The sequence below is a fragment of the Giraffa tippelskirchi genome, chromosome 6, assembly GCF_054371585.1.
Source record: "Giraffa tippelskirchi isolate mGirTip1 chromosome 6, T2T-mGirTip1v1.2.pri, whole genome shotgun sequence".
Classification (NCBI taxonomy): Eukaryota; Metazoa; Chordata; class Mammalia; order Artiodactyla; family Giraffidae; genus Giraffa; species Giraffa tippelskirchi.
The window spans coordinates 7,383,434-7,411,001 of NC_137280.1; the positions used below are offsets into that span (position 1 = coordinate 7,383,434).

General features: G+C 37.8%; 1 protein-coding gene across 2 annotated transcripts in view; it reads left to right on the forward strand.

Annotated features, from left to right (window-relative positions):
* RIPK2 (receptor interacting serine/threonine kinase 2) overlaps positions 1-27,568 on the forward strand; it is a 34,815-nt gene that overhangs the window by 707 nt on the left and 6,540 nt on the right. Inside the window, exons 2-7 of one of the 2 annotated variants that reach the window (XM_081496838.1) lie at positions 8,784-8,937; positions 12,891-13,046; positions 20,437-20,594; positions 21,416-21,465; positions 22,306-22,467; positions 26,873-26,962. In XM_081496838.1, coding sequence (XP_081352964.1) covers positions 8,784-8,937; positions 12,891-13,046; positions 20,437-20,594; positions 21,416-21,465; positions 22,306-22,467; positions 26,873-26,962 — 770 coding nt within the window. The remainder of the gene's footprint in view (positions 1-8,783; positions 8,938-12,890; positions 13,047-20,436; positions 20,595-21,415; positions 21,466-22,305; positions 22,468-26,872; positions 26,963-27,568) is intronic. The other variant, XM_081496837.1, reaches the window with a different exon arrangement.

The following is a 27,568-nucleotide window of genomic DNA, read 5'->3' on the forward strand; positions in this document are numbered from 1 at the left end:
TGCTTGTTTTTTCTTTTGAAGTCGAACTCTAGGGCTGCACCGCCCAATGGGTAGCTCTTAGCCACACATCGTTGTTGAGCGCTGAAACTATGGCTGTCTGAACTGAAATGTGTTCTTAGTGGGAAATACGTGCTAGATTTCTATCACTTACTATTAAAACATAATATCTCACGTATAATTTTATATGATATGCTTAGATGGTATCTTTTGATATGTTGTGATAGATATATTGGTAAATGCACTTTGCATATTTCTTTCTACCTTTTTTTTTTTAAGTGGCTACTTGAAAATTTCAAATTGTATATGTGGGTCACATGTTTTTATTGACCAGCACTGCTGTAGAATCTGGGACATTTTGCTTTGGGCTTTTTGTTGTGGCCTTTGGTTTACTACATGTAGTCAGAAAAGTTTAGTCATCAAACTCAACTCAATTTAGTTTCTCCTCACTCTCACAGGAAAAGAAATCTGTCTCTGGAGGAAACTTATGTTATTTTTGCTAACAATAAACTGGAATCAGAAGACTGTTAAATGACAAAACTTTTGAATGCCTCTCCCATTGGACAATTCTAGTGCACTATCCCGATTTCATGGGAGGGCTGGCGTTAGTTTCTGTTTCCAGAAAAACGTTTCAACTATATGTATTGGTCAGTGAGTTTAGTCACTAAGACTAGTGACTTACACTAGTCACTAAGATTAGCGTTTTCCTTCTGGTAGAAATCTAACTAGGCCCTGCATTCGATTCTTAGCAAGTTAACATCCATGATTGCAAACATTCCCCCCACCCATGAAAGTGAAAGTAGCTCAGTCATGTCTGACTCTTTGCAGCCCCCGTGGACTATGCAGTCCATGGAATTCTCCAGGGCAGAATGCTGGAGTGGGTAGCCGTTCCCTTCTCCAGGGGATCTTCCCAACCCAGAGGTCGAACCCAGGTCTTCGCCGTATATCATATAAGTGAAAATACATCATGCTAGATGCCTGATTAGCTGTCAGTATCCAACAGCAGATAAATTCCTCAGCTTCAGCCCTGCTAATGCTATTGACTTTCATCTGCCTGTGGTTTTTTGTTGTTGTTGTTCTCTTGCTATTAGGCTTGGATGGGCAACCTCCCACAGTAAGTTTGAGATACCTCTAGGGATTGCTTCCATTTTTTGTGTACCATAATTCAGATTTAGTGATATATAGGATGCTTACACTAGGTCTTGAATTCTGTGTAGCAGGTGCAGGGCAATTACGTGTATGTGTATGTAGTCAACTTGGAAGGGTGGTGATTGACTAGAGAGGGTGGATGTATTTTAGAATCAACTTGAAATATATGGAAATCGAGCGGTTATGGACTCATTAGGTATTTTAAAGCAGATTGATCCTCCCATTTTGGATGTTGCTTCTCAAGATTTTATTTTATCTAAGTTTTGTGCCATTTGGAGCTAAGAAATGAAGGAGGAGTTCACTTTCCATGTTCATTAACAATGTTCATAATCCAAAATTCCTACTAAATTGGATAGGAAGTTAATTCTACCTTCAAAGAAGCCTTAAGGACCAGTGCAACACTCAGGCATTACTGCATCATGTATTTCCTCCTACTAGTTACCTAGAATGTTAACATTAGCTGTATTTATGACGTCTGAGCGTAGGAATGGATATGCAGTTGACTCACAGGCTGTCTGTGTCCTCACTTATGAAGTGGGAATAACAAATACATGTACTTCTTGGGCTCTCGTGTGGATAATGTTTGCACTGTTCTTTGAAAGGAAAGAAAAATAAGTTTATGTGCTGTTACATGTTCATATTTTAGTGACTGGTGAGTCATTCTCTATAACCTGACTTCTGCGAAATGAATGGACCTTCCCCAACAATCTCCCAGCTCCTTATGAGTACATGAGTTTGGCTGGTTGTTAAACACATTGTGTAAACAGTTTAACTGTTCTGTGACTGAAATTTTGTTTTTTGCCAATATGTCTATAGAAGCTGTATTTTACATTTCTGGGGTTTTTTTTTTTTTTTTTTTTTTTTTGATATATTGGGTCAACCAACAAGTTCATTCAGATTTTTCTGCAAGATGGTGTGGAAAAACCCAAATGAACTTTTTGGCCAACTCAATAAAAACCTATTTTTAAACTTTATAGCTTATTCTGTTTTCCCACTCTCTCATTCTTTTCAAAATATGACTTCAGGAATTTTCCTTCTCTGATTAAGCAGTGATTGGAAAAAACAAACTGTTAGAACCCACAATTGCAATTCAAATCTGACTCCAAATCTGCCACTTACTATTAGCATGACCATTAGAAAATTATTCATTTATCTAAGCCTAGTGTGGCAACCCACTCCAGTGTTCTTGCCTGGAGAATCCCAGGGACAGGGGAGCCTGGTGGGCTGCCGTCTATGGAGTCGCACAGAGTCGGACACGACTGAAGCGACTTAGCAGCCAACAGTAGCAGTGCTCTCATAGGGGTGATAAAACCAACTTTAGTAAAGTGACTGATAGGATCACAAGAGAAGGAAGAATGCCTCATACTCTTAATGAGAGGAGGAATTAGTATGTTAAGTATCACCAAGATTTCCCCTAGCATGCCCTCTCTATAATTGTCAAGGTATCTAGGAACCTTAAGGTCAATCCTGTGTTTTCCCTACAAAGGTGCTACTCTGTAACTGTCTTGTTGATCTACCTCTCTTAAAGCAAATACAGACCTGTTTCAGTTTAGGGAACAAATTTAATTAAAACTGGTCTCACAGACTGGTATAATTGGTTGCCTCACAGTTGTACTAAGTGTTTGAATAACAGGAAGAAGGATAGAGGCTGTTTATGTATTTTTGTAACTCTTGTATTTTGAAACATGTAAATATATTACCTATTCAAAACATGGATGGCTAAGATATTTTTGCTTTATTCTGTTTATTGTTTGTTTTTAAAAGGAAGCCTCATAGTCTGGTCTGGAATGTGTTGTTTTTCAGCAGCCATTCATCAAGATCTTGGGTGGTTTAAACAAAAGCATCTAGAAAAATTATACATTATATGCAATATGACAGTTATATGAATTTCTTTTAAATAAGCTTTTTAATGGAAGCATAACATGTGTATAGAAAAACACAAATATAATTGTTTAGCATGACATCACAAAGTGAATATAACTACAGTCACCACCCACATAAATAACTATGTCCCTTCTTAGTCATTACTCATCATCCTTCCCAAGGGTAATCACCATCCTGAATTCTAACACCAAAGATTAGGCTTGATGGTGGTTAACCTTACATAAATTGAATACATAATGTATCTTTAGTTTCTGGCTTCTCTTATCTAACTTTGTAAGATTTATCCATGTTGTTACCTGGAGCAGGTAACATTCATTCATTCATTTTCATTGCTATACAGTTTTCAGTATTCTACTTTATAACACATTTATTTATCCATTCTATTGTTGATAGAGATGTTTCCATTCTTTGGCTGTTAGGATGAGAGCTTCTACGAACATTGTTGTGTATGTCTTTTGGTGTACACACGTATGCATTTGCGTTGCATTCTCTTATTATGCCTAGTAAACCACTTGAGGAATCTTTTGGTCCCTGAAGCTTCAGTCTTAGTGGTTTTGGAGGTTTTAGTACTTAAGGGAGGAATGATTCCTAGGAAACATGGTTTCAGTGAATTAGAAGTGGACGTGGCTTGCTGGCAGGACTTTTTCCTATCATTAACCAATGCGGGGCAGGGGGAACCTTACTGACAGAGGAGAAAGATTCCTTTTAAAGGGGGGAACTTGGATTGCTGTTGCACAGTGGAGTAAGTCCCTGGAGAAGGAAATGGCAACCCACTCCAGTATTCTTGCCAAGAAAATCCCAGGGATAGAGGAGCTGGTTGGATGAGCCACAGTCCATGGGGTCACAAAAGAGTCAGACACGACTGAGTGACTAAACAACAACAGTCATCATCTTTTGCCAAATAGCTTCTACTAGAGATTGAAAGTGAAAGTCACTCAGTCGTGTCCGACTCTTTGCAACCCCATGGTCTCTACAGTCCATGGAATTCTCCAGGCCAGAACACTAGAGTGGGTAGCCTTTCCCTTCTCCAGGGGATCTTTCCAAATCTAACCCAGATCTCCTGCTACTAGAGATGATTCTTTTTCTATTACTGCTGCTACCAACACCAAATCATCCACAGTAAAAATTGATGACAAATCCAATTCCCTTCCTTTATATCTGTATGTACAGCATGTTATACTTCCTTAATAAGGTATATTATACTCCCTTAATCAATAAAATCAGTCAGTCCTCACAGCCTGGGCGTTCTATTCAGCTAATGTTTTTCTTCCCATTTCCACTGCAACCTTTATAGTTTCAGACCCTCATTGCTTCACATTTTTTGTTGTTGTTTTGCTTTTTTTAAATTAATTTTGTTGGAGTGATAGTTGCTTTACAACGTTGTATTTCTACCGCTAACTGCAGACTGAATCGTCTACATGTGTATATGTGTGTGTGTGTCTATATATATATATATATCCCCTCTTTTTTGGATTTCCTTCCCATTTAGGTTACCACAGAGCACTGAGTAGAGTTCCCTGAAGTATACAGTAGGTTCTCATTGGTTACCTATTTTACACATAGTATCAATAATGTATATATGTCAATCCTGATCTTCCAACTCATTACACCACCCCCTCTCCCCCCTTGGTGTCCAGTGTTTGTTGTCTGTGTCTGTGTCTCAATTTCTGTTTTGCAAATAAGATCATCTATACTATTATTGTAGAATCCACATATATGCGTTAATATGCAATATTTGTTTTTCTCTTTCTGACTTAACTTCACTCTGTATGACAGTCTCTAGGTCCATACACATCTCTGCAAATGATCCAATTTAGTTCTTTTTTATAGCTGAGTAACAATTTTCCATTGTACCTATGTGCCACATCTTCTTTATCCGTTCATCTGTAGATGGATGTCTAGGTTGCTTCCATGTTCTGGCTGTTGTAAATAGTGCTGCTGTGAACACTGGGGTGCATTTATCTTTTGGAATTATGGCCTTTCTCTGGGTATATGCCCAGTAGTGGGATTCCTGGGTCATACAGTAGTTCTACTTCTAATTTTTGAAGGAACCTCCATACTCTTCTCCATAGGGCTTTATCAATTTACATTCCTACCAACAGTGCAAGAGAGTTCCCTTTCTCCACAACCTCTCCAGCATTTATTGTTCGTAGATTTTTTTTTTAATGATGGTAATTCTGATGGGTGTGAATGATGTCTCATTATAGTTTTGATTTTCACATCTCTAATAATTTAGTGACGCTGAGCATCTTCTCAGGTGTTTGTTGGCCATATGTATGCCTTCTTTGGAGAAGTGTCTATTTAGGTCTTCTACCCATTTTTGATTGGATTTGTGTTTTGTTTTTTTTACTTGAACTGTTTGTATATTTTGGAGGTTAGTTCCTTGTCAGTTACTTCATTTGCCAGTATTTTTTCCCATTCTGAGGGAGAAAATATTGGCAGATATTTTCTTGTCTGTCTTGTTTATGGTGTCCTTTGCTGTGCAAAAACTTTTAAGTTCAATTGTGGCTCAGCAGTAAAGAACTCACCTCCAATACAGGAGATGTGGGTTTGATCCTTGGGTCGGGAAGATCCCCTGGAGGAGGAAATGGCAACCCACTCCACTATTCTAGTGGGGAAAATCCCATGGACAGAGGAGCCTGGCGGGCTGCAGTCCATGGAGTGGCAGAGAAACAGACACAACTGAGTGAATGAGCTCGTGTGTGCATAATAAGCACAGATCCTCTTCGTTAATTTTGGTTTTTATTAATGTTACTCTAGGAGGTGGGTCAGCAAAGATCCTACTATGATTTATGTCAAAGAATGTTATGCCTATATTTTCCTCCAAGAGTTTTACAGTGTCTGGCCTTCATTCAGGTCTTTAATTCATTTTGAGTTTATTTTTGTGTGTGGCATTAGAGGGTTCTAATTTCATTCTTTTACAAGTAGCTGTCCAGTTTTCCCAGCACTATGTATTGAAGAGGATGTTTTCATTGTATATTCTTGCCTCTTTAGTCATAAATTGGGTGACCATATGTGCACTGATTTGTTTCTGGGCTTTCTATCCTATTCCATTGGTCTGTGTTTCTATTTTTGTACCAGTACCATACTGTCTCGATGACAGTAGCTTTGTAGTATAATCTAGGTCAGAGAGCCTGATTCCTCCAGGTCCATTTTTCTTTCTCAAAGTTGCTTTGGGCTATTTGGGATCTTTTGTATTTTCTACGAATTGTAAAATTTTCTGTTCTAGTTCTATGAAAAATGCCATTGGTAATTTGATAAGGATTACATTGAATCTGTAGATTGCTCTGGGTAGTATAGTCATTTTCACAATATTTATGCTTCCAGTCCAAGAACATAGCATATCTCTCCAAATGTTTGTATCTTTAATGTCTTTCCTCAGTGTCTTATGGAGAAGGCAATGGCAACCCACTCCAGTACTCTTGCCTGGAAAATCCCATGGACGGAGGAGCCTGGTAGGCTGCAGTCCATGGGGTCGCGAAGAGTCAGACACGACTGAACGACTTCACTTTCACTTTTCACTTTCATGCGTTGGAGAAGGAAATGGCAACCCACTCCAGTATTCTTGCCTGGAGAATCCCAGGGACAGAGGAGCCTGGTGGGCTGCCGTCTATGGGGTCACACAGAGTCAGACATGACTGAAGTGACTTAGCAGCAGCAGCAGCAATGTCTTACAGTTTTCTGTGTATAGATCTTTTGCTTCCTTAGGTGGATTTATTCCTAGGTATTTTATCTTTTTTGTTGCAATAGTAAATGAGATTGTTTCCTTAATTTCTCTTTCTGATCTTTCTTTGTTAGTGTATGGGAATGCAAGAAATTTCTGTGTTTTAATTTTGTATCCTGCAACTTTAGTAAATTCACTGATGAGCTCTAGTAGTTTTCTGGTGGCATCTTTAGGATTTTCTATGTAAAGTATTGTGTCATCTGCAAACAGTGACAGTTTTACATCTTCTTTTCCAATTTGGATTCCTTTTATTTCTTTTCCTTTTCTGATTGCTGTGGCTAGGACTTCCAAAACTATGCTGAATAATAGTGCTGAGAGTGGACACCCTTGTCTTGTTCCTGATCTGAGAGGAAATTCTTTCAGTTTTTCACCGTTGAGAATATTTGCTGTAGGTTTGTCATATATGGCCTTTATAATGTTGAGGTAGGTTCCCTCTATGCTCACTTTCTGGAGAGTTTTTATCATAAATGGGTGTTGAATTTAGTCCAAAGTTTTTTCTGCGTCTATTGAGATGATCATGTGGTTTTTATTCAGTTTGTTAATATGGTTTGTCATATTCATTGATTTGCATATATTGAAGAATCCTTGCATCCCAGGGATAAATCCCACTTGACCATGGTGTATGAAGCTTTCAGTATGTTGTTGGATTTGGTTTGCTAATATTTGGCTGAGGGTTTTTGCGTCTATGTTCATCAGTAATACGGGCAAGAATACTGGAGTGGGTTGCCATTTCTTCCTCCAGGGGATCTTCCTGACCCAGGGTTTGAACTGAGTCTCTTACGTCTCCTGCATTGGCAGGCAGGTTATTTACCCCTAGCGCCACCTGGGAAGCCCACTAATCATTGGAAATGTACAAGTCAAGACCATGATGAGTATGTATGTTTATGAAAAAAGTTTCTGGACAGCTTGAGATCACAGACGGTGTATTTTTTAATCTAATTTTTTATTTACTTGACATGTATTTATCTCTGGTTGCGCTGGGTCTTTGCTGCTGCACGTGGACTTCTCTGTTTGCAGAGAGCGGGGCTACTCTAGTGGTGGTGCATGGGCCTCTCACTGCGGTGGCCTCTCTTGTTGTGGAGCACAGACTCTAGGTGTCCTGGCGTAAGTACTTGTGGCACAGGAGCCCATTAGTTGTGTCTGCAGGCCCTGGAGCTTGCAGGCCTCAATCGTTGTGGTGAGTGGGCTCAGTAGTTGTGCCCCGTGGGCTTAGTTGCTCCATGGCATGTGAAATCGTCCCAGACCAGGGACTGAACGCATGTCCCCTGCCTTGGCAGGCAGATTCTTATCCACTGCACCACCAGGGAAGTCGCCAAACTGTGTTTTGTTTTGTTTTGTTTTTAAACTTAATTGTCTGCATAGGGCTGAGCCCTGTGGGTTATTCATAATGAAAGTTCAACATTTCTTTCTTTTATGAATGAATAAAGAAATAAATCTGGAATCCAGAGTTAGCCCAGGAACATTATAAACATTAATCTCTTCTCAGTGTTCTTTTCCTGAGTTGCAGCCTGTAATTTCTGAGTATTATTGACCCTTATGCAACTATTATCATCTAGTCATTAAAATCTACAACATTTAAGTATTTTAATATTCAGGATATTTAGAAAATTTTTACATGGTATGCAACTGTAAAATTTAATGTAACAATCTAATCAAATTTTGTCATTTTAATACAACGGAAACTTATGTAATTAGTCCAAGCACCTATCGTTTTAATGCAGACTTTATAAACAAACATTGTGTTCTTTCCCTTTCCTAGGAAAAGTACAGTTTTAATCCATATGTAGCACTTTTTTCTGTCAGTGGTTTATATATGTTATTTTGGTCTCTAAACAGACCTATGGAATATGTAGGGTAGATATTATCCCTCCTTTAAATATGAAGAAACTAAGAAAAGTTGCCTAATTTACATGAGGTCAAAAGCTAATGAATGAATGAAAAAAATCCAGAATTAATTAATATTATGGGCATGATAATTGTGAATTTTTCATTATTTTGAAATAATTATGCTTTTTTTTTTTTTCTTTAGTGAAAGAAATGATGTCTTAAGAGAAGCTGAAATTTTACACAAAGCTCGATTTAGTTACATTCTTCCAATTTTGGGAATTTGCAATGAGCCTGAATTTTTGGGAATAGTTACTGAATACATGCCAAATGGATCATTAAATGAGCTCCTACATAGGGTAAGTACTGTATATTTTCAGTGGCTAGAATTTTGTTAGTTAACCTATACAGTGCTTTGGTTTTACATGTGAGCCAAAATAAGAATAATGAAAAACAGTTGCAGTGGTAAAATTTCACCATTTTTGGCTTCTTTTGTGATATTAAAAATACTGTGGAGCCAGACGCTGCATTCTAGTCACCTAGATTATGCTGCTTCGGTTCCTGAGGCTTACACTGAATTCCAGTATCCGCATGTATGTATATATATATGTGGGAGAGAAGCAGGAGAGAGAAAAGATAGACTCTGCACACTGTACAGTTTATTGTTAGTTTAAGCCAGCTTTTATTTATGTTAAAGACAATTTAGTATTCTAATTAAACGTTAGCAATGTCAGTTCATAAAATTCTGAATCCATAGCCCAAATTATCTATCTCTGAGTATCAAATACATGAGTTTTTCCAGCAATAGGCAATGGCATGAGCCATATCACCTTTTCTCAAGGTGCATTCCTCTGTCTCTGACCGTGAAAGCCTTTAGTGAACAACTTTGAGGGGGCGAGGTCCTCATTCTCAAAATGAGTGTGTTCATCTACTGCTGTTTGCTTGACCTTATATGACTAAGATTATCTCTAGCCTGCAGTTTCCCTCAAGAAATATTTTTAAATACCTGGGTCTGTTTTGTGAGGGTTGCTTTAGTTAAAACTGAGTAGTAACATAATCTGTAAAATCCAGTCACTGAACACTTCTAAATTCTGGTACATCACAATGTTCTATAAGCAAATGAGGGAGCATGGGTGCCCCGAAACCACTCATAGAGTGACTTCCTCTTTATTTTAGGGTGCAAGACATTCTGTTTGTGACAGCACAATCTAAAACAAGGGCAGAGTAAAGTGGCTAGTGTCATTGCATAAGATTTGTGTAACCAACACAGCAATTAAGATACAAAATACAATTTCCTTTTTTTTAATGAATGTAAGCATGGATTCTAATGTTTTCTTCCCATACCCCAGCACCCCAGTAGATACTCTGGTACCCAAATTTGGAGCCCGTTAGAAATTCTAGAGCCTCCTAAGGGGCATTGCTAACTTCTGGAAGGAATCATAAAATACGAGTTGAGCACTCATCTACCTTCTTCCACAATGGTTATCTACTTCTTCTGAATATGTTCATCTTCCTGGGAAGCTGTATTAATGTTTAAGTTAGGAAAACATTTAAGAAAATTCAGATGACTATTACTTGTAAGTACCAGGAAATAAAGGCATCACATTTGTAATGTTTCTATATTGTATATGGAATGCAAAACAAGGAAGTCAAGAGATATCTGGAATAACAGGCAAGGTTGGCCTTGGAATACAAAATGGAGCAGGGCAAAGGCTAAGCGTTTTGTCAAGAGAACATGCTGGTCATAGCAAACAGCCTTTTCCAACAACCCAAGAGACAACTCTACACATGGACATCACCAGATGGTCAATATCAAAAACAGATTGATTATGTTCTTTGCAGCCAAGGATGGAGAATCTGTATACAGTCAGCCAAACAAGACCTGGAGCTGACTATGCCTCAGATCACGAGCTCCTTATTGCAAGATTCAGACTTAGATTGAAGAAAGTAGGGAAAACCACTAGGCCATTCAGATATAACCTAAATCAAATCCTTTATGTGTATACAGTGGAGGTGATGAATAGAGTCAAGGGATTAGGTCTGGTAGACAGAGTGCCTGAAGAACTATAAACAGAGGTTCGCTACATTGTACAGGAGGCAGTAACAAAACCATCTCAAAAAGAATGCAAGAAGGCAAAGTGATTGTCAGCTTTACAAATAGCTAAGGAAAGAAGAGGAATGAAAGGCAAGGAAGAGAGGGAAAGATATACCCAACTGAATGTAGAGTTCCAGAGAACAGCAAGGAGAGATAAGAAGGCCTTCTTAAATGAACAATAGAATGGGAAAGACTAGAAATCTCTTCAAGAAAATTGGAGATGTCAAGGGAACATTCATGCAAGGATGGGCGCGATAAAGGACAGAAGTGGCAAGGAGCTAACAGAAGCAAACAAGAATAAGAAGAGGTGGCCAGAGTATACAGAAGAACTACACAAGAAAGGTCTTAATGACCTGGATAACCATGATGGTGTGGTCACTCAGCTAGAGCCAGACATCTTGGAGTGTGAAGTCAAGTGGGCCTTATGAAGCGTTGCAAACCTAGCAAACAAACCTAGTGGAGGTGATGGAATACCAGCTGAGCTGTTTAAAATCTTAAAAGATGATGCTGTTAAAGTGCTGCACTCCGTACGTCAGCAAATTTGGAAAATGCATAGTGTCCACAGACTGGAAAAGGTCAGTTTTCGTTCCTGTGTCAAGAAGGGCAATGCCAAAAAATGTTCAAACTACCATACAATTGTGCTCATTTCACATGCTAGCAAGGATATGCTCAAAATCCTTCAAGCTAGGTTTTAGCAGTGTGTGAACCAAGAGCTTATAAATGTACAAGCAGTGTTTAGTAAATGAAGAGGAACCAGAGATCAAATTGCCAACATTCATTGTATCATGAAGAAAGCAAGGGAATTCCAGAAAAACATCTTCTGTTTCATTGACTACACTAAAGCCTTTCAATGTGTGGATCACAACGAACTGGAAAATTCTTAAAGAGATGGGAGTATCAGACCACCTTACCTGTTTCCTGAGAAACCTGTCTGTGGGTCAAGAAGCAACATTTGGAACCAGTCATGGAATAACTGCGTGGTTCCAAATTGGGAAAGGAGTACAACAAAGCTGTATATTGTCACTCTGCTTATTTAACTTCTATGCAGAGTACATCATGTGAAATGCTAAGCTGGATGAATCACAAGCTGAAATCAAGATTGCTGGGAGAAAAATCAGCAACCTCAGATGTGCAGATGATATCGCCCTAATGGCAGAAAGTGAAGAGGAACTAAAGAGCCTCTTGATGAGGGTCAAAAAGGTGAGTGAAAAAGCTGGCTTGGAACTCAATATTGTAAAAACTAAGATCATGGTATCCGGTCCCATCACGTCATAGCAAATACAAGGGGAAAAGTAGAAGCAGTGATGGATTTTATTTTCTTGGACTCCAAAACTCACTGTGGACTGTAACTGCAACCATGAAATTAAACAAACCTAGACAACGTATTAAAAAGCAGAGACATCGCTTTGCTGCAAAGGTCCATGTAATCAAAGCTATAGTTTTTCCAGTAGTCACGTAGGGATGTGAAAGTTGGACTGTAGGAAGGCTGAGTGCCAAAGAATTGATGCTTTCGAACTGTGGTGCTGGAGAAGACTCTTGAGAGTCCCTTGGACAGCAAGGAGATCAATTCAGTAAATCCTAAAAGAAATCAACCCTGAATACTCATTGGAAGGACCAATGCTGAAGCTGAAGTTCCAATAATTTGACCATCTGATGACAAGAGCCTCCTCATAGGAAAAGACCCTGCGGCCGGAAAAGATTGAGGCAAAAGAAGGGGGTGGCAGAAGATGAGACGATTAGATAGTATCAGCAACTCAATGGCCGTGAATTTGAGTGCCAACTCCAGGAGATAGTAGAAAACAGAGGTGCCTGGCATGCTGCAGTCCATGGAATCACAAGTAGTGGGACATGACTTAGCAACTGAACAACAACCTGGAATGAGAAGACATGTCGAGGGTAAATGCATGTGTGTGGGTATTATACAGATAAAAATACACTATCTCAACTGAAGAGAGACCCCATACCATGTAGGTACATTGCCAGTATATACTAAAAGGAAATATTAGTACTGTAAAGTCATTATTTTCTCTATAAATTAAGGAAAATAAGATCCAAGAATGTCAAATAGATTCTATATAATAAAATAAGTATATTTTGCCCTATACTTAGTTATACTAGATATTTAGTTTATACTATTCCTCATGGAATATTTCATTTTCAAAGTGGAAATAAATTTGGCCACTAATTTGGGTTTTATTTATTTTCATACATGTGAAGAAAATCGAATACCCTGATGTCCCTTGGCCATTGAGATTTCGTATTCTGCATGAAATTGCTCTAGGTGTGAATTACCTGCACAATATGAATCCTCCTCTACTTCATCATGACCTGAAGACTCAGAACATCTTATTGGATAATGAATTTCATGTTAAGGTAATTACTTTTTTTCAAAAAAGCTTATCTGCATCCTGGTGTTTAATGTTTTGAAGACTTTTTAATTGATTTTTCTACCTTGCCACCTTAATGCCTCTGCTTTTTCCACGGCCCCTAGTTCAGTGCCACCTCTTCCTGTTGCAGTGGGTTAGTTATTCATAGACTACAGGCGTTGGTAAGACTATAGTTCAGAGACAAGCTCATTGTATTCTTAGTGTAAATTGTTAAGTATACCTTTGTTTACTTTTTATTTTGAAATCATTAGAGATTCACAGGTGGTTGCAAAGTAAAGAAGTCTCATGTGCCCTTCACCCAGTTTCTACCAGTGGTTACATCCCATATGATTATAGTACCATTTCAAGGCCAAGAATCTGGCATCGGTATAGTACACATATGTGGTTTGTAGTTCTGTTTCACTTTATCTTGTGTAAACTTCTCTAACTATTACAGCAGTCAAGATACAGCAGTATTCCATCACAGCAAAGACACTACTTTTACTGTTCCTTTATAGTCATGTTCACCTTCCCTCCATCATCCCTAACCACTCTCAACCGGTAATCTGTTTTTCATTTCTATAATTTTGTTGTTCTGACAGTGGAAGCATACAGTGTATGATATTTTGAAATTAGCTTTGTTCATTTAGCATGAGGCCTGTGAGATCCATTTAAGTCTTTGCTGTGTCAAGAGTTGGTTTCTTTTTCATTGGTGAGTAGTATTCTACGATGTGGGTGTACTAGAGTTGTTTAACCATTCGCTTATTGAGAGATATTTTGGTTATTTTTAGCCTTTGGCAATTACAATAAAGCTCCTATGAATAGTCCTGTACAACTTTTTGAACAAACGTAAGTTTTTATTCCTCTGAGATAAATGTCCAAGAGTTTAAGTGCATGGTCGTATGGTAAAGTATGTCTAGCTTTTTAAGAAGCTGCCTGTTTTCTACAGTGGCTGCACTATTGTACATTTCACCAGCGGTGTATGAAAAACCCAGCTTTTCTGCACCCTCACCACCATTTGGTATTATCACAGTTTTTTATTCTAGCATTCTAATGGATGTATAGTGATATATCACCATGATCTTAATTTTAATTTTCAAATAATGTTGAATAGTGTTATTTATTTATTTGCCATCTCTATATCCTTTTCAGTGATGTGTGTCTTCATATCTTAAGACCATTTTCTACTTGGACTCTTTGCGTTTTTACTATTGAATTTTAAAAGTTCTGTGTATTTTTTAGATGTAAGTCCTTCCTCAGATATGTATTGATCTGCCAGTCCAAAGTTTGTTCTTTTCATCCTTTTTAGCAAGGTCTTTCACAGAGCAGAAGTTTTAATTTTTTTCTTTTATGAACATGCTTTTGCTGTCACGACCTTTTTGAATGTTTTTTTTTTCTGTAGTCTAAGGATTTTTAACTTTGTCTTCTAGCTTTGTGTCATCCTCAAATTTAATTAGCTACCTTTTGTATCTTCAAGTCATGATTACCTATTAACCATTACAGCTCAAATCAGAGCTGCACAACATGGTGCTAAAAACCTCCCTTCAGGTCAAGGTCAGGCCTTCTATTAATAGGACTTTTGGAGAATAAGCATTCATTTTGTTTGGCATACTCCTAAAAGAGCTGGTACACAACCCATTTTTCTCCTTTTTTTCATACAAGTGTTACAGAAGTCCTTCTCTGACTGCTTTCCCAAGTGTCCTTGTTACCATGTCCAACTTTATACTGCTCACCACGCAGCGGAGCCAGTAAGTCAAGAGATGAGGTGTTGGGGCGAGGGACAGCGACTTTTTGGAAAGCCAGTAGTCCAAGAAGATGGTGGACTAGTCCCAAAGAACCACCACACCCAAGCTAGAATTCAGGCTTTTGTTTTTATACTAAAAGGCGAGAGGGGGTGGATGGTGGTAGCAAGTTTCTTGGAATCTTTTGTGTTTGCACCTGTCCTTATGGGTTAGGTCATGATGTCCATACAGACCTTCAGCAAAACAAATGCTGTTCTCTGTTCTGTAACTTTTTATCTCACCGTTGGAGGTATTTGCTACCATTCTAACTAAACCTGAAATATATGTAAAATGAACTTGACTTTATAAACTTTTCAACCTCCTTGGACTTTATTTTCTTCATCTCAGTCCAGAAACAATTCTTGATACAGAAGACAGAAGCAAAGTAATAGGTGATGACAATCCCTACTTTCTCTTTTTCACTGATCATTGATCATTGTCATTGATCATTCTCTTTTTCATTGAATACATTTTTCATAGTTTTTCTTTGACATGAATAGAATTTAAAATAGTTTGGCTTTGTGTGTGTGTATGTGTGTTTTTAATTTTTATTACTCTTAGCTCATACAAAACTGTGACCTTTCTAATACAGTTCTTATAAACTACTGACACTCTTTTATATGTGTCCTGTGTGTCTCTACTTTTTATTTTATAAATGTCCCTTAAAAGTCAGAGTTTCTGTGACTCATGAAAAATTAAGTTATCCTATCTACCTGTCTTCTTGAAAGGGCCATTTAAATGAAATACAAACAATCTCTTGAAGTACTTAATAAGATTAAATGGAACCTCACACCTTGTTCGGAGAAGGCAATGGCAACCCACTCCAATATTCTTGCCTGGAAAATCCCATGGACAGAGGAGCCTGATTGGCTGCAGTCCATGGGGTCGCTAAGAGTCGGACATGACTGAGCAACTTCACTTTCACTTTAATGCATTGGAGAAGGAAATGGCAACTCACTCCAGTGTTCTTGCCTGTAGAATCCCAGGGTCGGGGGAGCCTGGTGGGCTGCCGTCTATGGGGTCGCACAGAGTCGGACATGACTGAAGCGACTTAGCAGCAGAAGCAGCACACCTTGTTAGTTTTTTTTTTTAAGTAAATTTTCTCACTGTAATGTTAATCAGAAACATATTAATAGTATCTAGAAGAAACATATTTACTACTAGTTAAGATCAATCAAGACTTTTCTACTTTAAAAAGAATACATTCAATTTGTTGATCTGCTGGTCAGTATCTATTAGTGCACCTTAAATACAAATGAACCCATGATAGGCTTATTTGAAATAAATATTTATATGTACCATGTCTGATTTCTTTACTATTCTGTCAGTCCTGTGTGGAAACCAGAATGCTTCTTACTGATGATAACTTCATAGTTTTAAAGAGACAGATAGTATTATGTAACTAAAAATAGCTATTCCGGTAGGGTGGTAGGATTAGGGATGATTTTTATGAGCAAAGTGTTTTCATTTCCTCTGATTTGTAAAAATTTTTTAATTGAAGTATAGTTGATTTATAGTATTATGTTAGTTTTAGTTATACAGCAAAATGGTTCAATTTTATATATTTTTCAAATTATTTTCCTTTATAGGTTATTATAAGATACTGAATATAGTTTTCTGTGCTATACAATAAAGTCTTGTTGCGTTATCATCTGTTTTTAACTAAAAAGATCCTTCACCTTTAAAATGCATGTTAAGATCTTGTGTAGAAATGAAAAGTTCCTATTCTCTGACTTCATTGTTGAATGACAAATATTTCAGGATCCTCAAGAAATCATAGAACTTATATCCCTCTCATATTCTTCGCTTTTTCTCTTCTTTGGAAGATCCAGATTTAATGAATCATGTCTTTTGTGTATGGTGTTTGTGATAGAGAAGGGAAAGAAATGTAGTTCCATGTGAAAACCAAACTAAATTAACTGGGAAAGGGAGTTCTGATTAATTTTTCTAGGTAAGGTTTCAAAACACAAACGTGAAGTAAAAGGAGCACCTAAGCAAACTAAGAATACATTTTCTGCAGCACTGTATTCAAACCAGTATTTAGCCCAGTAGTTTGCAATTTATGGTTCGGGTGTAAGAACCTGTTGTTGTTCAGTCACTAAGCTGTGCTGGACTCTCTGCAACACCATGGACTGCAGCACACCAGGCTCCTCTGTCCTCCACTTACTGCCAGTGTTTGCTCAAATTCATGGCCATTGAGTAGGCGATGCTACCTATTTCTTCTCCTTCTGCCTTCAGTCTTTCCCAGCATCAGGGTCTTTTCCAGTGAGTCAGCTCTTCGCATCAGGTGGGTCAGCTTCAGCATCAGTCCTTCCAGTGGATGTTGAGGGTTGGTTTCTTTTAGGATTGATTGATTTGACCTCTTTGCAATCCAAGGGACCCTCAAGTGTCTTCTCCAGCACCACAATTCGAAAACATCAGTTCTTTGGCGCTCAGCCTTCTTTGCCTTCCGATAGTAACGCTTATTATCCTAGCCAGTGTGTGACTGGAGCACTGTTTTTGCATTTCGTGGATGAGTGGGAGGAATAGAGTTTGTAGTGGCGAGTGAGAGTGACTGGGATATAGGTGCCCGGAGTCTTGATACCACCTGAAGGTTTAGATTAAAGGCCCTCACACTGCATTCTGTGTTGTTGGTATTGTATGAATAAGAGCAAACTTTAGAGGTTTATTCCTGTATATAAAGCATTAATATTAGTAACACACATGGTTCACCTGTTATGGTCAAATACTGTTCTAAGTGGGGCTGCCCTGGTGGCTCCGTGGTAAAGAATCTGCCTCTAATGCAGACGACTTGGGTTCAGTCCTTGGGTTGGGAAGATCATCTGGAGAAGGAAATGGTAGCCCACTCTAGTATTCTTGCTGGGAAATCCCCTGGACAGAGGAGCCTGGCAGGCTGCAGACCATGCGGTTGTAAAAGAGTCGATGACTTAGTGACTAAATAACATATTGCATTGCCTTTAGAAATCAGTCGTTTAGCTCTTCATGTCGTGGCACCATTTTTTCTCTTGATCTTTTCTAATTTTTTTTTTCTTACCCTTTCATTATAATAATATATGAAAGATTCATATAGTCCATCTGTCCCTTTTTGGAGTGGGGCTGTAATTTTTTCATCTCAAATTCATCTAAACACTAAATAAATTATTTCTTCTGTTAAAGCTAGTAAGTATTTTAAGAGTTAAATGATTGAAACACAGATGGTGTGCTGGATGGTGCTCATTCCTCTCTGCCAACTCCTAAATGGCACAGTGTAAGGTCTAAGTAATTTAAATTAAATGTCTTCAAAGCTTTCCTTATACTTCTTTGTTCATTAAATATTGTTTCTGTTCTTACATTTTTGTTTCCCTTTTTAAAAATATTAGAACATTTTAGATAGTTACAAAGTACTGTGTAGTATCTGCACAAAATTGTCAAGTGAAGTAAAACTGTAAAGGGCATGTCAAAAGTACAGAATGTCTGTCACTGACAATTCTTAAGGTGCCACTTAGCATGGACATAAATATGTTACATTGCTAAGTATACTATTGTCAACATATTCTTTTAGTGGTATGCATAAATCATATAATAATGAGTTATATTATATTGGAATTTTGCTTATTTCAAAATATAAAAGTACTGTTTTTAGCACATATAAACAAGAACATATACAAAGTGACAGTCATATTAGATGTGAGTAGTTTAGCAGTTCTGTGAGGTATAGGTAAATTTTGAAAGCACATGATGTTAAGCTGCTTGTCACAAAAAGTGGATATATACATTCTATTCTTTTATTCTAAACTCAAGAAATATTCCTGTTTAATTTTTCAAATCTTCAGTTCAGTTCAGTTCAGTCGCTCAGTCGTGTCTGACTCTTTGTGACCCCATGAATTGCAGCACACCAGGCTTCCCTGTCCATCACCAACTACCTGAGTCCACCCAAACCCATGTCCATCGAGTCGGTAATGCCATCCAGCCATCTCATCCTCTGTCATCCCCTTCTCCTCCTGCCCTCAATCCTTCCCAGCATCAGGGTCTTTTCCAATAAGTCAACTCTTCGCATGAGGTGGCCAAAGTATTGGAGTTTCAGCTTCAACATCAGTCCTTCCAATGAACATTCAGGACTGATCTCCTTTAGGATGGACTGGTTGGGTCTCCTCGCAGTTCAGGGGACTCTCAAGAGTCTTTTCCAACACCACAGTTCAAAAGCATCAATTCTTCGGCGCTCAGCCTTCTTCACAGTCCAACTCTCACATCCATACATGACCACTGGAAAAACCATAGCCTTGACTAGACGGACCTTTGTTGGCAAAGTAACATCTCTGCTTTTTAACATGCTATCTAGGTTGGTTGTAACTTCCTTCCAAGGAGTTCAGTTCAGTTCAGTCGCTCAGTCGTGTCCAGCTCTCTGCGACCCCATGAATTGCAGCATGCCAGGCCTCTCTGTCCATCACCAACTCCTGGAGTCTACCCAAACCCATGTTCATCGAGTCGGTGATGCCATCCAACCATCTCATCCTCTGTCGTCCCCTTCTCCTCCCGCCCCCAATCCTACCCAGCATTAGGGTCTTTTCCAATGAGTCAACCCTTCGCATGAGGTGGCCAAAGTATTGGAGTTTCAGCTTCAACATCAGACCTTCCAATGAACACCCAGGATTGATCTCTTTTAGGATGGATTGATTGGATCTCCTTGCAGTCCAAGGGACTCTCAAGAGTCTTCTCCAACACCACAGTTCAAAAGCATCAATTCTGCAGCACTCAGCTTTCTTCACCGTCCAACTCTCACATCCATACATGACCACTGGAAAAACCATAGCCTTGACTAGACGTACTTTTGTTGGCAAAGTAATGTCTCTGCTTTTAAATATGCTATCTAGGTTGGCCATAACCTTCCTTCCAAGGAATAAGCGTCTTTTAATTTCATGGCTGCAATTACCATCAGCAGTGATTTTGGAGCCCCCCAAAATAAAGTCTGACACTGTTTCCACTGTTTCCCCATCTATTTCCCATGAAGTGATGGGACCAGATGCCATGATCTTAGTTCTCTGAATGTTGAGCTTTAAGCCAACTTTTTCACTTTCCTCTCTCACTTTCATCAAGAGGCTCTTTAGTTCTTCTTCACTCTCTGCCATAAGGATGGTGTTATCTGCATATCTGAGGTTATTGATATTTCTCCCGGCAATCTTGATTCCAGCTTGTGCTTCCTCCAGCCCAGAGTTTCTCATGATGTACTCTGTATATAAGTTAAATAGGCAGGGTGACAATATACAGCTTTGGCGTACTCCTTTTCCTATTTGGAACCAGTCTGTTGTTCCGTGTCCAGTTCTAACTGTTGCTTCCTGACCCGCATACAGGTTTCTCAAGAGGCAAGTCAGGTGGTCTGGTATTCCCATCTTAGTCTCTTTTAAAACTTGTGATATTTTGCTGAACTCTAAGTCAGTTTGTATTGCTCCTAGAGTTGTTGGATTCAGCACTATGGAATCCAATTTGTTAAGAAACTGGTGGAATATATAGAAATAAAAAAAATATATATATATATAGAGAGAGAGAGATATAGCATTTACTCTGGTATCATGTCTAAACACAATATATATAAAGAAAGGCAAACAATTCTTGGATTTAAATTACTCTTTTCTCTTCCAGATTGCAGATTTTGGTTTATCAAAATGGCGCATGATGTCCCTCTCACAATCACGAAGTAGTAAATCTGTACCAGAAGGAGGGACAATTGTCTATATGCCACCTGAAAACTATGAACCCGGACAAAAAGCAAGGGCTTCTGTCAAGCATGATATATATAGGTACAATATGTTACTTTTGCTCAGAGTTAACTTTGCCTAAAAAAGATTAATCAATCAGTTTTGAAGTTACAGTTTAAAAGTATGATTTTCATGCTTCTCTCATAAGTGTGGTGAGAATAGAGACAATGGTTAATATTTTTCAAATTAAAAATGCCTTGCTTTAAGGAATTCCCAGGTGCCCTAGTGATTAAGATTCCAGACTTTTGCTGCCATGACCCAGGTTTAATCCCTGATCAGGAAACTGAGATCTCGCAACCAAAAAAATAAAAATAAAAAAATATAAAAATAAAGGTGCCTCGCTTTAAGCTACTTTTATATCCTTGAAAAGCATATCTTATTATTCTATCAATTTGTAATATTCAAGGCTTTTTATCATATGTGACCTTGATAGAGGGAGGAAAACAGTGTGAATAACATTTAACTTTACCAAAGGAGACAGTACTCACACCAGAAAAAAGTCAGTAGAATAGGGCTACATGAGGCAGTCTTTTTTATTACTCTTTATTTTGTGTGAATAATAGAATCATGTAATTAAAGGACATAGTATTATTGAATCATCCACAAGTTAACCTTGCCTATTACTTTGTCTTTATTATACTAATTTCCTAATTTTTCAAATTGAATTATTTCCCTTTCAAAGTAAAACTGTTTATAAATATTCATCGTCTTGGTTCTATATAGTGATTCTTTAAGCAGCATTTCACTACATTATTCTTTTCAAAAATGGTATCTCTACTGTCTACTTTTAAAATCAGTACTATTTTAGTTTATTATGCACAGTTAGTTTATACTATACTATATGTATGTTTTATCTTAAACAGCTACGCAATTATTACATGGGAAGTCTTATCCAGAAAACAGCCTTTTGAAGGTAAGTGTACTTTGACTTCCTTGTTATGACATCATGTTGGTAAATCATACTCAAAACTATCTAAATAAAGATCACCTATTTTAAATCTGTCTACCATTCATTTTGTGGAAAGCACACTAGAAAAACAACAGTTTATCAATGTGAATCCCATGAATATTGCAAAACACTGAATTAAGGATCAGAAAAATGTAGATTCTTTTTGTTCTGATGGTAATTAACTCCATTATTAAGCCACTGAATCTCTTAAGTCCTCATTTTTTTCATCTGAAAAATAAGATTGAATTCTTATTTCTAAGTGTCATTCCAACTATAAAATTCTTTATATGAAAATTTAATTTGTGCTCCTTCTAAAGACCAGCAGACATTGAATAATAATTTTCAAATTTTCTGATAATGTTGTCTATTTCTTCGAGGTTCATTTAGGTCAGTTTGCTGTGTAACAACCTCAAAATCTCAGTAGCTGACAAGCTAAACATTAATAACATTTCTTATTCACACTAGATGATTAGTTGCTGTGACTCTTCCTCGCTGTGCTAGGTTCTGCTCAGCTCTGCTGGGCTCTGCTGGGCTCTGCTGTCTTCATATTCCATTGGCCAAATCAAATCACGTGGCCAAGCCCAGAATTAAAGAGGTGACGCTATAAACTCCTCCTGCAAGAGGCAGTAAGTCTGGGAATAGCTGGGATATATATATTCCTTTGACAGAAAGGGAGGTAGTGAATTATTCCTAAGGTTTTTTAAGATGCTCTCATTTTCATCTGGTTGAGTTTAGAATGTAGTTAATGTGTTAGATCATAATATATTTCTAATGAATGAAATATATTTTCATTTGTTTTGACAGACGTCACCAATCCTTTGCAGATTATGTATAGTGTATCACAAGGACATCGACCTGACACTAATGAAGAAAGTTTGCCATTTGATATACCTCATCGAGCACTTATGATCTCTCTAATAGAGAGTGGATGGGCGCAAAATCCAGATGAAAGACCGTCTTTCTTAAGTAAGTGTACAGTTTTAATCTGGACCTTTTGAATTACAAAAATAGTGAATATGCTGTAAATAAAGTATTCCTTGAACAGTCACACAAGTTAGATGACGAAGTCAAAAGTTTGGTTTTTTTTTTAATTCAGTCATTTTTATTATATGAGATGAGATTGAAGTGGTAACGAGAGACTGTTGGCTCTCATAAAAAAATTAGAAGGTTATTCCAAATACAAGTTTTCAGAGAAAGAATGTGATAAATTTAAATTTAGGAGCTATTTGCTGCTGTGTAAAAAATTGATTGGAGAAGGGCAAGAGTAGAATCTCTAGACTAATCCTGTAAATCAAAAAATCAGATAGAATTAAGATATATTTCAGAGGTAGAATGGATCATCACCTGAATGTAAACATAGAAGAAAATCTTCATGACCTTGGGTTGACGCAGGAGCTCTTATATATAACATCAAAAACAAAATCTATTAAAAAATTTTTTGATAATTGAATTTCAAAGAAATTGAAAATTTTTACACTTCAAAAGATGCTACAGAAAATGAAAAGACAAGCTATAGACTGGGAATTTTCTTTCCAACTAGAAAAAAAATGAAATGTGTTTTGCATTCAAAACTTATGTCTAGTGCTCATCAACATTGTACTTAAAAAAAATCAAAATTTGCTGTAATAATGGATTAGCATTTTATCTCTTATTTCTAAGCACCATTTAATAGGAGATATGTGTATCTCCTTTGTCCCTAGTGCCACTTTCAAACTAATTTTTCTCTATTCCTTGAAGATTCTAGCTCTTCTGAAGACCATGCCATTAATCAAAACTTACTTTACTTCTCTCCAGTAAGAATACTGGAATGGGTAACCATTCCCTTCTCCAGGGGATCTTCCCAACCCAGGGATCAAACCCTGGTCTCCTGCATTGCAGGATGATTCTTTGGGTCAGGAAGATTCCTGGAGAGGGGAATGGCTACTCACTCTAGTATTCTGGCCTGGAGAATTCCATGGACAGAGGAGTCTGGTGGGCTACAGTTCATGGGGTCACAAAGAGTTGGACACAGTTGAGCAACTAATAGTTTTTTCTCTTCTCTGATACTAAGACTCACTTAACTTCTCTACAAACTTCCTAGCTCTTCCCTGTTGTTCATTGAAAACACTGGCTTTTGGCTTAGTGACTTCTATGTCCTGCATTGGTCGATGCTGCTGAATATTTGAGAGGAATGTTCTGCAGATCTCTGAAGTTCTCTCACTACATACCTCTCCTCTTTCCTACACTTTCCCATAAACTCCATCTGCCTTGGTCTACCCTAACTCTAAGCCCTATGTCTTCAGCTTTGAGGTTCCACCAGGCCTCACCTTATTTGCCTATCCCTGTAGTATAGCTGGAAACTCTCAAGGCAGGATGCTTGGGCAGTCAGGCTGTGGCAGGGCTCACCTCAGTTACTTCTCGTCACTCAGAGATCACTGTCGCTTTTTGTTGCCTGATATCTAGTGTCTTAATACCCACTGTTTCATGCATTTTGTCTTGACTGTTTGATATTTAAGACAGGAGGATGAATTGGTCCTTGTTGCTTCATCTTGTCCAGAAATGGAATTCATTAGTTTTTCTTTAATAGCTAAAACTGAACTCTAAACACTACTTAGCATTCTGTTATGTTTTCAAATACATACTCATAGATCACCTATTCTTAAGTTCTTAATCCTTATAAAGGATTCACAAAATCAAAACTTTTTCAAACTAATAAATATTACAGTATTATTTTCTCTTTTCACTCTCATCCTCTGGAAAAATAGTTTCCAGAGACTAGATGAGGTGTAATGATATCATTGGGATAATGTAATGTATTTTCATATACTCAGATGTTTTAAAATGTTCTCAGTTTTAATTTCTAATATAGTAAATGTCAGTAGATATGATCAACATACACGAAAGCTCTTTGGGATAATTTTGAAGAGTTCTGAGACCCAAAAGTTTGAAAATTACTGTCCTAGATGATCATCTTGAACTACTGCAGGAGATTCATAAGTCCCATACTTTATGTTCCCAAAGTGGAGATGAAATCCCGTTTCAATCTCCAAGAAGAAAAGCATGGGAGGAACATTTCCAGCTTCTGTCTGCCCCTAAACACTCCTGCTCATTCGTTAATTTTGGAGAAAAACTAAGCATACTTAGCTAATCCATTCTCAGTTTTCTCCTACTTTTGGAGGTAAGCTTGTGTGCTTCCCCATATGGAAGCAGGTGAGGCCTGTAGCTGAGTGAGTAAAACTCAGTTGAAGGGGCAAAATATTACTAAGTAAGCCCATATGCTACAGATCTAAAAAGGGACATAATTCCATTTAGCTTTATCTGTAATAAAGGTGATATTTTGATCACCATCTGTCATAACTGTGTAGCTTTTCTTAGTAGATTCTGAACTCAGGAAGAGAAGACAGAGGTAATCCATATTGTACCTTGTTTCCCTTCTTAAACTTCCTACACCCCGTGTTCCGTGTTTCTTTTGAGCACTGAGAAAATAGACACCATGAGAAAGAACCCCCTCATAGTTTCACTACCAGATCTAGCAGCTTGGTTGTTCTTGACCTGTCTTACTGCCTGTCTCTTCTACAATGGAGAGAAGAGTGTCCTTACACAACCCTCACAGTGTTTCTGCCCTTCGGGACGCCCTTCTCTCGCTCTCTCCAGCATTCTGTGCCTCAGCATTCTCTGCTCTTGCTCTGCCAGTCTCTGCCTGTGTACTGGATCCCTCGTCTGCCATACAGATCCATTATACTGTTAGATCCTGTCATTATGTAGGACAAAAATTCTTGACCCCATGCCATCCTTCAACTCCCACCTAATTTTTCCACTGCATTTAGATCTAAACAGTTTGTAGGAATTGTCCATTCTTGTTGTCTCTACTTCTTCCCTTCTAATTTATTTATTAACAGACTGAGAGCAGTCTTCTGTTACATATTGCCACTAAAGCTGTGTTTGCTCAAGTTACCAAGGAAAGCCGTGTTGAAATACCGATTATCTCACTTGGCCTCAGCAGAAGAGTCTCGGCGGACTCGTTCCCTCCTTGACACTTTCCCTCTGGTAGCTCCTGAGGCACGAGAGGCCGTGCTGCCTCCCTGCCGCCGTCCCGTCCTCTGTCTCTGTGTCCTCCTCTGCTCAGTTTCTAGCTGTTGGAGTGGCCCAGAGCTTAGCACAGTCCTTCACTGTTTTCCATCTGCACTTTCTGCCTAGGCGATCCAGTCCAAGCCATGGCTCTTTCTACCTGTTGGCTATTATTAATCATGCTGCTATGACTGTTCATACACACGTGTGTGTGTGAACATATGTTTTCATATCTCTGACCTGTGAGTACAATTGCTTGGTCGTGTCATAAATTTATCCTTCATTTTTAAGAAATCACCAAGCTCTTTCCCAAAGTGGCTGCATCGTGATACATTCCCACCAGTAATGTGTGAGGTTTCCCTTTTCTCTGCATCATTGTTAATACTTGTTATTGTCTGTCTTTTTAATTACAGCTATTTTAGTGAGTATGGAGTATACCTCACTGTAGTTTTAATTTGCGTTTCCTAATGACTAATGGTGTTTAAGCATGTTTTCATGTGCTTTTTAGCTATTTGTGTGTCTCCTTTGCTGAAATTCAATCTTTTTCCCATTTTTAAATTGGATTATTTGTCTTAAGTTGTTAGAGTTCTTTTTATATTCTAGATATAAGTTCTTTACCAGATCCAGGATAGGTAAAAGTGTTCTCCTAGTCTGGGGCTTGTCTTTTCACTTTTCTTAATAGCATTGTTTTTCTTAATGCATCATTTTTCTTAATGTAAGTGTTTCAACTTTTTTGAAGTTCAATTATCAAAGATGTTTTATGGATCCTGTTTCTGATACCATATCCTAGGAGTTATTTGCCTAACTCAAGGCAATGAAGATTTCCACCTATATTACATTTACGTGCATACTCCATGTGTGCATGCTAAGTCACTTCAGTCGTATCCCAGTCTTTGCAACCCCATGGAATGTAGCCCACCAGGATCCTCTGTCCATGGTGCATAGTCCATTTCAAGTTAATTCTATGTGTGTTGTGAGGGAAGAGTCTAAATTTATCTGTTTTCATGTGGGTATCCAGCATTTGTTGCAAAGACTGTCCTTTCCTCATTGAATTATCTTAGCAACTTTGTCAAAAAGTAATTGACCATACTTGCAAAGGCTTATTTGTAGACTCTCAATTATATTCTATTGATCTGTCTTTATTTAGATATATCTATCTTTATGCCTGTAATAAACATTTTTGTTTTGACAGTAAACATTCTAATGATTTTGAATGTCATCGGTTTGGGAAAAAATTGACTTATGGCCTTATCACTTAATATTAGCATTTATGTTTTTCATTTTAATGGTTATAAGCAACCTGAGCTCTTTTTTTCTTATTTAGAATGTTTAATAGAACTTGAACCAGTTTTGAGAACATTTGAAGAGATAACTTTTCTTGAAGCTGTTATTCAGCTAAAGAAAACAAAGGTAAATTGTCATATGAAATGTTAGAAATTAAAACTTTAAATCGTGGAGACTTTTAGTTTAGTTTAATTTTTTTTCTTTTTTCCTTTAGTTTTATATCTTCCACAGATACAGGCTACAGTACTGAGGCAGTAGAGTTTATTAGAGAGTATGAATACAGTCTTAAATCTGTCACCAAAGAACTTCTCCATTTCATTCAAACAGCCACCTCCAGATTTCCAAGACATTTTCAGACCTCCCATATATCAAATGTAAATTTGAAATGTGTAATGAGTGCCTGTTTTGTATAATTATTACCCTAAATTACCATACTTGTCGTTGTTTAATCTATGTTTATTTCCCCAAAATTTTGATACATAGAGAGTAAAAGATGCCTGGATTATTGTACTTATCTTTATTCAAGTTTCTTGGGTTTTTCAGAGGTTTATTGCCAAATTAAGCCATAGAATTTTTATTAATAATTGAGGCCAAAATGTGTATGTTTTATTGCTTATTTGTGTATTTTTTTTGTTTTCCCACTCAGACATTCTGTGTTGCGTGGACCAAAGTAGCAGTTGATATGAATTACCTAGAATGGTTGTCTCGTTTATTCAATCTGGCTCTTGTAGATCAG